This window comes from Thamnophis sirtalis, unplaced genomic scaffold, assembly GCF_051295495.1.
Source record: "Thamnophis sirtalis isolate CommonGarterSnake01/CBP01778 unplaced genomic scaffold, rThaSir2_p1.2 scaffold_12, whole genome shotgun sequence".
NCBI lineage: Eukaryota > Metazoa > Chordata > Lepidosauria > Squamata > Natricidae > Thamnophis > Thamnophis sirtalis.
This window is the reverse complement of record NW_028261392.1, coordinates 43,789,589-43,802,445: the sequence shown is the minus strand read 5'-3', so window position 1 is coordinate 43,802,445 and position 12,857 is coordinate 43,789,589. Positions and strand designations below refer to the sequence as shown.

The 12,857-nt window shown below is 36.8% G+C and overlaps 1 protein-coding gene and 1 non-coding gene across 8 annotated transcripts in view; both read left to right on the top strand.

Moving 5' to 3' along the window:
- Positions 1–12,857, top strand: part of PNPLA4 (patatin like domain 4, phospholipase and triacylglycerol lipase) — a 28,888-nt gene that overhangs the window by 4,058 nt on the left and 11,973 nt on the right. For 2 of the 7 annotated variants that reach the window (XM_087726873.1, XM_014057530.2), the window contains exon 3: positions 610–733. The exons of 4 other annotated variants lie outside the window; for them this stretch is intronic. In XM_087726873.1, coding sequence (XP_087582999.1) covers positions 610–733 — 124 coding nt within the window. Of the gene's footprint in view, positions 1–609; positions 734–12,857 lie in introns of those variants that run through there. One more of the 7 variants, XM_014057528.2, reaches the window with a different exon arrangement.
- Positions 5,176–5,312, top strand: LOC148043313 (U4 spliceosomal RNA). The gene has a single exon (XR_015698253.1). It is a non-coding gene; the product is annotated as a U4 spliceosomal RNA (small nuclear RNA).

Sequence of the window (12,857 nt, the reverse complement as noted above, 5' to 3'; positions counted from 1 at the left end):
TCTACTACAATTCCTTAAAAACATTTCCCGAATGCAGAAGTTTAGAATAAAATATGAATACTTATTTCAGGTTATGTGTACTCTTTGACCTTTCAGTGCCTTTTAATACTGTTTGGGTATTATCCTGGATTGGGTTCTTGAGACATAAGAAGTAAAAAGCATTATACTACAATTACTTATGCTCTACTTGTAAGGCTACTATTTCACAATTTAATGACAATTATGGTATGAAATACTGTAATTTACATGTATGAAGGCTCTGGGTAGGTAACGAGGGGCCTTTTTTCCTTGTTAGATCACAGATAGGATTTATTCTATATTTGGGCTGAGGCTAGGCAAATATATCTACTCCAGATGAACATTGTTGTGAATGGGAAATTAATATTGATGTCAAGATTTTCCAATTCTTGTTTCTAACAATAGCAGTGGGTCATTCAGAAAAAAATATAATTTAGATTGCAACTGATCGATAGAAAATGGTTCCATATAGAGGGGTAAACCAAATCTGTACTCTTATTTTTGGAAATTAGTGATTATTTTCTACTGGTAAAATATGTGACCACTTTTTAAATTTATTTTTTGGTATTAATTTTCTTATGACATGCATAGGTATCCTCTCATAATACATGTTTCATAATGGATATGAGAACTAATCTCAATGTAAAAGAAGGAAATAAAGTAAATAAGAAATCATCCAAGTCACTACATGATGGAAGGCATCTTGAGATGGAAGGTATTAAGCACCCTTTTTCCTAATATTTTTTTTAAGTAACATCTTATAGACAATGTTTATCTCATTTGAATTTTCTGATCAGGCTCTCTCTTGAAATTGGGGTTTTAGGCGATCTCTTAAGAATGCTGTAATTGGTTATGGTTTAATGCTCCATTGGACTGGAAAATCAACTTTTGAAAGGAAAATGTTTACAGGGTATGATTCATTAGAGATGATTATTTATTAAATGTGTAGAGTACTCATAGTAAACAGCAGTGGTGGAGGTAAAAATAAAGCTTAAAACTTTGTTCTTTTGAACAAGTCTTACTGTTAAAATGCTTCTGGGATTTGTGTGTGTATGTATTGCAAGTATATTTATTGGTTTTAATCTTGGCTTCTAATGAAAGTTGGTCGCATGCCTTATGGAAGAGGCCTATCTAATCTTCATTTCACTTCTGCTTCTTTAAAATGTAATATTTAGAACAACATCTTGTCTAGATGACATGAAATAAGCACAGAATAGCTTTGTCATGTAATTAAAAAAGGGAAGGAAATATAATGGCACCTATCTTGGTGGCCCAGCCTTTTTCTAGCTCCATTTGTTTCTCGGTATTGACATGGAATCTAAATATGATTATGACATTGGTAGATCTTTTGAAAGTAGTAAGTACACCCCCTCTCAAGTGTTCAGGACTCAGAGTCTACCTGTGCACATTTTATTTACCTGACAATAGTTTGTTATTTCCATGATCTAAGCCTAAGATCACATTGGCATTTTTTTCATCACGGAGCCATACTATTGATTTAGGTGACCGCATCTCATTCAGTCTCTGAATGATTTACATGCTTTTGTCTTAGAGGGAGCCATGCTAGAGATACAGATGCAGACAAAAGCATTGGTACCCTTCCACTTTTTTTTTCGTAAGAACCCCAAATTTCCATGAAGTGAGTTGAAATTAACACAAAATAAATGGCATCCATTATTCTTTACTAAATAGTAGAGTGTATTTTTTAAATTTTTACCAAATCAATTTGATAAAGAAGTAAAATATTTGATGTGATGTACAACTTAATGATTGTTTTGTAAATAAATGAAATGGGATGGATATATTAATATGCCGCCAAGGCTGGGTGTGTTGTGGATTGGGTGCCAATGGTAGCTGATTTTAATTTGTTGCAGTATGTGCAATAAGAAGAGGTGGATTAAGAGATGGTGAAATTTATGTGAATTTGGGCTTTTTCTCTCTTGGGTCCAATGGCTACTGTAATGATTATCATAAATGTCTTTAATCTCATACTCAGTCTATTTGGAGAAAAATCTGCACTGTGTCTTTTTGTGGCACTGCTTATGGGATTAGTGAAAATGAACAAGAGAAAGAAAAATAGAAGTTGGGATTATTTAGGAAAGTTCAGGAGAGATGCAAGTTTATTATTTGTTAATAATTGATATAAATCCATATTTTTATTTTTTGTTTTAAAAGGAACTACTGTATAATTCACTTTGGCTTAACAAAATAATGTTCATATATTTCAGATAGCATTTCAGCCTCCTATGTTGATTTCACTGTAAACTCAAAAGTGGTATTCAGCAGGTTCTGACCAGTTCTGGAGAACCAATAGTGGAACTTTTGAGTAGTTCGTAGAACCGGTAAATACCACTTCTGACTGTCCCCACCCCCATCCTCCCTGATCGGGAGGAAATGGGGATTTTGCAGTAACCTTCCTCTGGAGTGGGGTGGGAATGGAGATTTTACAGTATCTTTCCCCTGCCACGCCCACCAAGCCATGCCATGCCCACTAAGCTATGCCCACAGAACTGGTAGTAAAAAAAATTAGTAAAAAAATTTGAATTCCACCACTGTGTAAACTGTTCCAATCTCATAGTCTTATAATGTACAATGGTACCTCAGTACTCCACTATGCTTTGGATGCTTACTTTGGATTCATATTTGACTGCTTCAAAAATTGTCAAATTTTGTACCTGTTTTTATTTATTTATTAAATTTATAAGCCGCCCAATCCCACAGGACTCTGGGCGGCTTACAAAGCGAAAGAAAAAAAAGGGGGGGGAGGAAAGGGAAAAAAAGAAAAATAAAAAATAATTTAAAATTCACAACACGCATTCGTTCTAGTCGGGGCTGGATCTTTCAATAAGGTCAACAGCCCCAGGCCTGCCGGAACAGCCAGATTTTAACAGCCTTCCTGAAGGCCATGAGAGTGGGCAAGGTCCAGACCTCGGGGGGGGTAGCTGATTCCAAAGGGTCGGAGCAGCCACAGAGAAGGCTCTTCTCCGGGGGCCTGCCAGCCGGCACTGACTGGCTGACGGCATCCAAAGGAGGCCCACCCTATGGGATCTTATTGGCCGTTGGGAGGTATGTGGCAGTAGGCGGTCTCGCAGGTACGCTGGTCCTAAGCCATGTAGGGCTTTAAAGGTAATGACCAACACCTTGAATTGCGTTCGGAGACCAATTGGTAGCCAGTGCAGCTTGCGGAGGACAGATGTAACAATATCGCTTGCGCGGCTGCATTCTGGACTAACTGTAGTCTCCGAATGCTTTTCAAGGGTAGCCCCATGTAGAGCACTGTTGTATTTTGATGTGAAAATGTTGTCCCAGTACTCGTTTGTTTGGTACTTGATGCACTGCAATAGGAAGAGAGGGATGGCTGCGGAGAATGGACAAGAAGTCAGCTATTTCAGGAAGGTTGCTGCAAAAGGAAGCAGGGGACAGCCCCAGAGGGTGGGCAGGAAGTCACCCATGCTGTTTTTTTTTTTCTGGAACTGATTAATGATGAATACTGAGGTACCACTGTATATAATAAGCAGATATAGGAACACAGCTTTGTTCTTTATTTTTTGCAATCTGCTTTGTTTTTGCATTTTATTTCTTATAATAGGAGTTTTTATTCTGAACAGTCCTTATAGTAGCAGGTATTCTGGCACACAAACTAGCCATAATATATTCCATTTCCTAATGTAGATTACACAATAAAAATCTATGCTGTAGTAATAAACCTTTTTCTGTTGTCTTCATTAGCCGTCCTTTGTGTATTTTATTGATACATTATTCAAGGCATAATGTAAAGATGCTATTTTTATCACTACAATCCTCAAAAAGCAAGTTGGAACCTGGCTTGCTATAAAGAATATGTACATCTCATTCATTTTTTCTCTTCCATTTTTGAAATTTGGGAATATCTGTTTCTGCTACAGTTTTTGTTTTATTATTTCTTTTCATAACTCTTCAGATTCATGTGAATTAAGAACGGTTGCTGGAACTGGGTATGTCTAATCTGATGAAAAGAAGGACTAGGGTGACATGATAGCAGTATTCCAATATCTCAGGGGCTGCCACAAAAAGTAGGGAGTCGAGCTATTCTCCAAACCACCTGAGAGTATGGCAAGAAGCAATGTTCAGAAACAAGGAGAGAAGCAATTTAGAACTTAGGAGACTTTTCCTGACATTTAGAACAATTAATCAGTGGGACAACTTGCCTCCAGAAGTTATAAAGGTTCCAACACTGGAAGTTTTAAAGAAGAGATTGGGTAACCATTTATTTGAAGTGATATAGGGTTTTCTGCCTAAGCAGGGGGTTGGACTCAAAGACCTCCAAGGTCCCTTCCAACTTAGTTATTCTAAGCATACTGAATTTGTTCTGTATTTCAATCTTATATTTAGACTAGACTTCTATAGTAAAATCTATATCTACTATCTTTACTGCATATTTGCCAAGTTTATCATACTTATTTGATACAGTTTGATATACTTCAGACACTCTCACACTACACACGGTTATTTCATAACCTGCAACTGAAATAGGCCTGGCTGACTGAATTGTATTTTTTCATCTTCTGTTTCCTCTTATGTAGTTGATTTATTGCCAGTGTTGTGTATCCAGTGATGTCCATTTATATGGAAGTTGAAGTTAGTATTGAAGAACTGATGAATTCCCTTTGAAAAATTCTATTAATCTCTCACCAACATTATTCTGTTTACCCAATTGAAAATTGAATTACATGTCATTAACCTATTACTACTGTCTCTTTCTTGATAATGCATTTTATAAATTTTGTTATTTTCTGTAGAATTTTACAATGGTTTGTACTATTGCATGTGCAATAAACAAGTTGCTCTCATGTACTACTGAATTTTGCTATATGAACACTAATTCAAGTGCTGCATATAGTGAGTTGTGTATGAATAGTTGTGTATGAATCCACCCCACCCACCCCTGATTTTTGCACTATTATGATTGCCATCCACTTCTTCATATGGACTTACCTCCTAAAAATAAAGTATTTATCTAAAAGGTCAATTTTGATCCATCTTTGTTCACTGTCTTTCTAAAACATACAATATGGCAGAACTGATGGTTTAATGAAGTATTTTTTTCCTGCCAATAGAAATCATCTTAATTGAATTGAATTAACTTCGAAGTTTCTTTTTTCATCCTGGTATGTATGTAGCTTTGTGCAGTGGCAATATCAAAGCCAATGAGGTTTATCCAAGGCGTGATTATTGCCAATTAATCTTTTCATCCGGGCACATTTTTTTAAATTTTTTTATGTTTATGAAATAAATTAAAAAGCCATTAAATATTGATGTTATTTCATTCATGCTCCCTTTGTATTGGACCTTCATAAAGTGTGATATCTTTCAATGCAAATATTTAGAAAAACCAGAAAAACCTAAAGAGCTCAGAAATATTAGAAATATTAAGCAGATTATATGAAAAACCTTTTTTTAAGGCAATAATAGCAAAAATCTAAGCACTAATCGCAGATTACTTCCTGCATTCATTTACCTCGTTCATTTCTGTTTCAGTTTCTTTGTTGATAATATGAATGCTTATGAATCAGAGCATACATGTCAGTCTTGTCTTTTCAGTAAAAATATATACACCAGACACCATCAATAAAATCCTCAGTGGTAAATCCATGCTACTATGGAGTTTATGCAAAGCATCTCCAATTTATCCTGAAATGGAAATATCAAACATTGCACCAGAAGCATCATTTTCTTTTGTTCCAAGCTATAGCTGTGCTCATTGTGTTGTGTACTGATTATTTAATATATTTTAATGCTTTCTTTAGAGTCTTTTACCACCAGTTCTCTGATGTTGTATTTGTGGGTTTTTTTCTCCATCCAAATAGGCTAATCATATAGCTGAATGTGCAAACTAGCATCCCCTGGCATCTCATTTTCTTGCTGTGGTAAAATTTGCTACTGTGAAATGCGTACTGAGATACCTTACACTGTAAATTTTTCACTTAATTAGTTGAATCCTGAAAAAAAGATGCATTGCAATAAATGTCCATTATGCACTATTTTAAATTAGTTAATTAAATTGCAAGGAATTAGGAAAGTCCAGAGTACTTATTTTGGTGATTTTCAAAGATAGTCTATAGCCATGTTAGTGGGCTATGTTAATCAAAATTTATGATTAAGTTGTTTCCCCTCTGCATTGACCTATATGACCTGAAATAGTTACCACTGGTTTATTTAAAACATTATCTATAATGTGTTCTTCCATCTCCTCCAAGTACCAGCTGTTAATTGGAGACAGAAAACATACCTCTTAACCTAATAATAGCACACAAACCAACATATTGTGATAGAGAATATTATCCCTAATGATAAACCACAACCTACAGTGCATTCAGAAAGTATTCAGACCCCATTCACTTTTGTCAATTTTTTTACGCTGCAGCCTGATTCTGCTGTTGTTGAAATTTATTTTTCCTCATTAATCTACACTTAGTACCCTATAATGACAAAGTGAAAACACACTTTTAGAAATGTCTGTAAATTTATTAAAAATAAAAAACCTGAAATATAGTATTGGCATAAGTATTCAGACCCTTTGCAACAACGCTTGAAATTTAGCTCAGGTGCCTCCCATTTCTCTTGATAGTTGCTGCCATGTTTCTACACCTTGATTGGAGTCTACCTGTGATAAATTAAATTGATTGGACATGATTTGGAAAGACACACACCTCTCTATAGAAGGCCTCACAGCTGACAATACATATTGTAGCAGAGCAAAAGCCATGAGGTCAAAGGAACTGCCTGCATAGCTCAGAGACAGGATTATTGCAAGGCACAGATCTGGGGAAGGCTACAATTACATTTATGCTGCAGTGAAAGTTCGTAAGAGCACAGTGGCATTCATAATTCTCAAACGGAAGAAGTTTGGCACAACTAGGACTCTTCCAAGAGCTGGTTGCCTGATCAAACTAAACAATCAGGGGAGAAGGGCCTTAGTAAGAGGTGGCCAAGAACCCGATGGTCAGTCAGCCTGACTGCACAAGTCCTGGGTGGAAATGGGACAGAGTTCCAAAAGGACAACCATCACTGCAGCTTTCCACTGGGCTTTATGATAGAGTGACTAGTCAGAAGCCTCTCAGTAAAAACACATGAAAGCCCACTTGGAGTTTGCAAAATAGCACCTGAAAACTCTCAGACTGTGAGGAACAAGATTCTCTGCTCAGATGAAATCAAGATCGAACTGTTTGGCCTCAATTCTAAACGTTCTGTCTGGAGGAAATCAGGCACCACTCATCACCCACCCAATATCCTCACAACAGTGAAGTGCGATGGTGGCAGGATCATGTTGTGGGGTGTTTTTCAGCAGGAGAGACTGGTCATGGAGAGAAAGCTGACTGGAGTAAAATACAGCCATACCCTCATTGATGAAAACCTGTGTCAAGACTGACTTGACTTTCACCTATATTCTGCTTTGCTCTCAGCTTGACAAAGGAAAAGGTGGTGGTGAATTGGAATGGCATCCAAGCATCATTAGTTCCCTTGAGACATTGTTTCCCCCTTCAAGGACACTCGGAGCAGAAGTCACAGTGTGGCTGGCTGGTTTTCAACAAAATTAGCAGAAGTGATTGGTGGACGCAATGGACTCTGGGTGGCCCGAGGGGAAAGGGGGAATGAACTATGCATTCTTTTCCACGGGAAGCCCAGAGCTGATTTTGCTTCTGTGCCAATGTGGATTTATTCAGTAAAGTTCATACTCTTAGTAAAATAATGTCCCAGGAGTTTCTTTTTCTGGATTCGCCAACTGGACAGTTGACAGCATGTACCACAGTGCTCAGGACCTCAGACTTGGCTGAAGGTTCACTTTCCAACATGACAATGATCCTAAGTACACAACCAGGACAACACAGAAATGGTGTAGGGACAACTCTGTGAATGTCCTAGAGTGGCTCAGCCAGTGCCCTTACAGAACTCTATTGAACATGTCTGGAGGGACCTGAAAATGGCTGTCTTCCAATGGTTGCCATCCAACCTGACTGACCTTGACAGATTTTGCAAGGAAGAATGGCCAAAAATTCCCCAATCCAGCAAAGCTTATCGCATCATACATAAAAAAGGCTCAAGAATGTAATTGTTCCCAAAGGTGCTTCAACAAAATATTTATGCCAATGTAATATTTTCTTTTTAATAAAATTCCAGAGATTTCTAAAATTGTGTTTTCATTTTGTCATTATTGGGTACTGAGTGTAGATTAATGAGAAAAAAAATGAATTTCAACAACTGTAGAATCAGGCTGCAGCATAACAAAATTGACAAAAGTGGAGGGGGTCTGAATACTTTTTTTTTTTTTAATATATATTTTATTATGTTTTCATTCTATACAATCACATATTCACTGTGCTTAATCAGGGCATATAACATTGAATAATAAACACGGCCCTCACTTATATAGAAAATGCCCTCTACAATACAAACCCAGTATACCACCTTGGCCCGCCATACACCCTCTTTCAACCCCCTCCAACTTTCATTCTTTCTTCTCACACACCCCTCTACGCCTACTTCCCCTCCCCTTCTTTCTAACCTTAACCCTATCACTCCCTCTCCATTCCCTCCCTCCCTTCTCCTCCTCCTCTCTCTCACCCTCTCCACACTCCTTCTTCTTTCACTCGACTCTTTCCTTCGGTATCTATTACCTTCCAGTATATTCGGTTTGTTCTATTTTCGCACTAACATTGAAAAGCCACAGTATACAAATACAATCATGGAATTTAACACATATTGTATTTCCCCCCTCCCCCCTCCCCCTAAATCCCCACCTCCCTTCCCTCCCCCCGACTTCCCAAAGACCATACGTGGTATAACTTTTGAACAATCACAGTCTAAAATATCTCTACATTGAACTCAGCTTCTTACTGTTACCCAAGTTTTAAACAATTTAAATTATTACTGATACTAAGCATAAGCTATCTGGAGTTTCTTAGTCCCATATTTACTTTTTATGTAATCAATCCATTTTTTCCAGTCTCGTTTATATCTCTCGTTTGAATGTTCTTTGAGATATGCTGAGATTTTGGCCATTTCGGCTAAGTTCATAACTTTCAAAGTCCATTCTTGAATTGTAGGTAAATCTTTCTTCTTCCAATACTGCGCCACCAAGAGTCTTGCTGCCGTTATTAAATACAGAACCAAATTAGTCTCTGCTGCTGTAAAATCAATACATATACCCAGTAAAAACAACTGGGGGGTAAATTTTATCCTTCTTTTAAAGATGTTTTGCAGGATCCACCATATTTTTATCCAAAATGCCTTGACATTACGACATGTCCACCATATATGAAAATATGTAGCATCACAAGAACCACATCTCCAACATTTAGGTTGAACATTTGGATACATAGAGGCAAGCTTTTTAGGATCTAGGTGCCATCTATAAAACATCTTATAAAAATTTTCTCTCAAGTTTTGTGCTTGTGTAAATTTCACATTTCTTACCCAGATTCTTTCCCATGTTTCAAGCATTATTGGTTCCTCGATATTCTGAGCCCATTTTATCATACAATCCTTAATCAGTTCCGTTTCAGAATCCATCTGTACTAATACATTATATATCCTCTTTATATGCATTGAGCTTTGATCTCTTATTTGTTTAAACAAATTATCCTCAACTTTTACAAAGCCAATTTTTTGATCTGTTTTCCACCTAGCCTGTAGTTGACCATACTGAAACCACGTTTGAACTACCTTCTCTTCTTTAAGTACCTCTAAAGATTTTAGTTCCATCACCCCTCTTTCTGAGATAAGAAGTTGTCTATAGGTGGTTCTATCGTGTTTTTGTTCTACATTCATATTTTCAATTGCATGTCTAGGAATTGCCCACATGGGCACTTTATCATTTAGTTTATGTTGATATTTTTTCCAAACCCGCAATAAAGCATTTCTTAAGATGTGATTTTTAAATTTCTTATCCGTTTTTTTGTTAAATAACAGGTAAGCATGCCAACCATATAACAAGTCATATCCCTCAATATTCAAAATTCTGTCATTAGTTAGATGAATCCAATCACTAATTGCAGATAATGCCACTGCGTCATAGTATAATTTTAAGTTAGGTAATTTCAATCCTCCTCTTTCACGTGCATCTTGCATTATTTTCATCTTTACCCTCGGCTTCTTTCCTGCCCACACAAATTTGTTGATACCCTTCTGCCATTCTAAAAGATTCGCATCTCTTTTAAGTATTGGTAACATTTGAAAAAGAAATAAAAATTTTGGTAAAATGTTCATTTTTACTGCCGCTATTCTACCCAGCAAGGACAAATGCAGTTTTTCCCACCTTTTCAACTCCAACTGTGTACTATGCCAAAATGATTCATAATTATACTTGTATAATTTCCCATTTGAGATTAAAATATTAACTCCAAGATATTTAACTTTTTTAACTACCTCACATCTTAGCATCGCCCCCAGTTCTTCCTTCTGTTTGATAGTCATATTTATAGCTATTATTTTGGTTTTTCCTAGATTTATTTTAAATCCCGAGACTTGACCATATTGATTGATCGTATTCAATAATACCCTACTAGTTTCCTGCGGTTGTTCCAATATTATAACCAGATCATCTGCAAATGCACGGACTCTATATTCTTGCTGTCTAATTTTAATCCCTTTTAGACCGCCCAGGCCCCGTATCTTATTCAACAGTATTTCCAAAGTTATAATAAACAATAATGGGGACAGAGGACAGCCCTGTCTTGTACCTTTTTCAATTTGAAAGGAGTCTGTCAGACTTCCATTGACAATGATCTGGGCTGTTTGCTGCTGATATATTGCACCAATTGACCGTAAAAAGCCATCTCCTATCTGCATTTTTTGCAATGTCTTCAGCAGGAATTGCCAATTAACTCGATCAAAAGCTTTCTCCGCATCCAAAAATATGAATGCGGCCGGGATTTGATTATTCTTTCCCAGGTATTCTAAAGCGTTGATAATTAATCTAACGTTGTCCTTCATCTGTCTGCCCTGTATAAAACCAGTTTGATCGGTATGTATCAGTTGTTGAATTACCCCCATTAGCCTATTTGCTAATATTTTAGTAAAAATTTTATAATCTACATTGAGTAATGAAATAGGTCTGTAATTTTTTGGTTGGGTAAGGTCTTGGTCTTCTTTGGGTATCAACGATATGAACGCAGTCTTCCATGAAGGAGGCACTTTCCCTCCCGATTGAATTTTATTGAATAGTTCTCTGAGGGGTTCTACCATTTCTAACTGTAGATTTTTATAATAAACAGCTGTTAAACCATCTGTGCCTGGTGCTTTCCCTAACTTTAATTGTTTAATTGCCTGCAAAATTTCCCCAGAGGTTATAGGTTGATTCAGCTTATGCCTATGTTCTTCTCTAACTAGGGGGATTTTCTCTTTATCTAGGTATTTGTCTATATCTCCGTCCTTAATTTTATCCCCTTTATACAACTCTGTAAAAAATTCCCGAAATACCTTTTGAATCTCTTCCTGTTGAAACACTTCCTTCCCTCTGTAACACAATTTGGATACATTTCGAGCTTTCCTTTTTTTTCTAATCTGATAAGCCAACCACCTACCGGGTTTATTTGCATTGCAGAAAGTATTATGTTTAGCATATAATAAACTAGTAGCTACCTGGTCAGAGATCAGCATATCAAACTGAGATTTTAATATAGCAATTGTTTCCCTAATCTTTGTATCTCCTGGATTCAATGTTAATTCTGACTCTTTCCCTTTAATTTCCTCTTCCAATTCTTTTCGTTTTTGCCCTTGTTTGTGTCTATGTATTTTGTTTATATTCATTAATACTCCTCTCATATACGCTTTGCTTGCATCCCATACATATTCCAAAGATGTACCCTTGTTCATATTGAGAACAAAATATTCCGATAGCAATTTTTTACAATCATTAACATACTTTTCATATCTAAATAAGTTTTCATTCAACCTCCAGGACCTTCTTGCCTGGGCTACCCTTCCCAATTCCATCCAGACTGGATTATGATCTGAAAGAACTCTCGCCATAATCTTTGTCTTCTTCACCCTACAAAGTAAATCATTTGTAATTAGTATAAAATCAATCCTTGAAAGAGATTGATGTCTATTGGAAAAAAAGGTAAAGTCATATTCTTCTGCATGCCTCTCGCGCCAAGCGTCTCGCAATTCAAAGTCGTCCAGCATGTCAAAAAAGGGTTTGGGTAACTTAGCTCGAAATTTGGTGTTCAGGCGAGCTGTCTTCTTATCTCTTTTGGTGTCGATCACGCCATTCCAGTCACCCAATAATATACAAGACTCAAAGTCCCACTGTACTAATTTAGCATGGAGATTTCTATAAAACCCATCTTGTTGTTGATTAGGAGCATAAATTCCCAAAAGTAACGTCTTTTTCCCTTCTAAGATTAAATCTAATGCAATATATCTTCCAAAGGGATCTGCTTCAATTAGCTCAGCTTTAATGTCTTTTCTTAAATATACTACTACGCCATTTTTCTTTTCCATGGCTGAGGTCGCAAAATGTTGGCCCAGTTTGGGGTTAAACAAATATTTTTGATCGGTTGATTTGATATGAGTTTCTTGCAAGCAAATTATGTCATTCTTAAACTGTTTGAGATAATGAAATATTTTCTTTCTTTTCTGTGGAGAGTTCAGTCCGTTAACATTCCATGTCAAAATCTTAGTTGTCATTTTTGGTTGCCTGAAGCTTTTTTAGAGCCTCCCGCAAGGCCTGTCTCACCTTTGGTTTGGCTCCTCCCACAGCTTCTGAGCTTGTTGCAGTAGCTCCTTGATCAGTGGCCAACGATTGTTGAGATTGTTGCATAGTAGCTTGTTTGTCCGTTTGTCTGGTGGTCTTACGG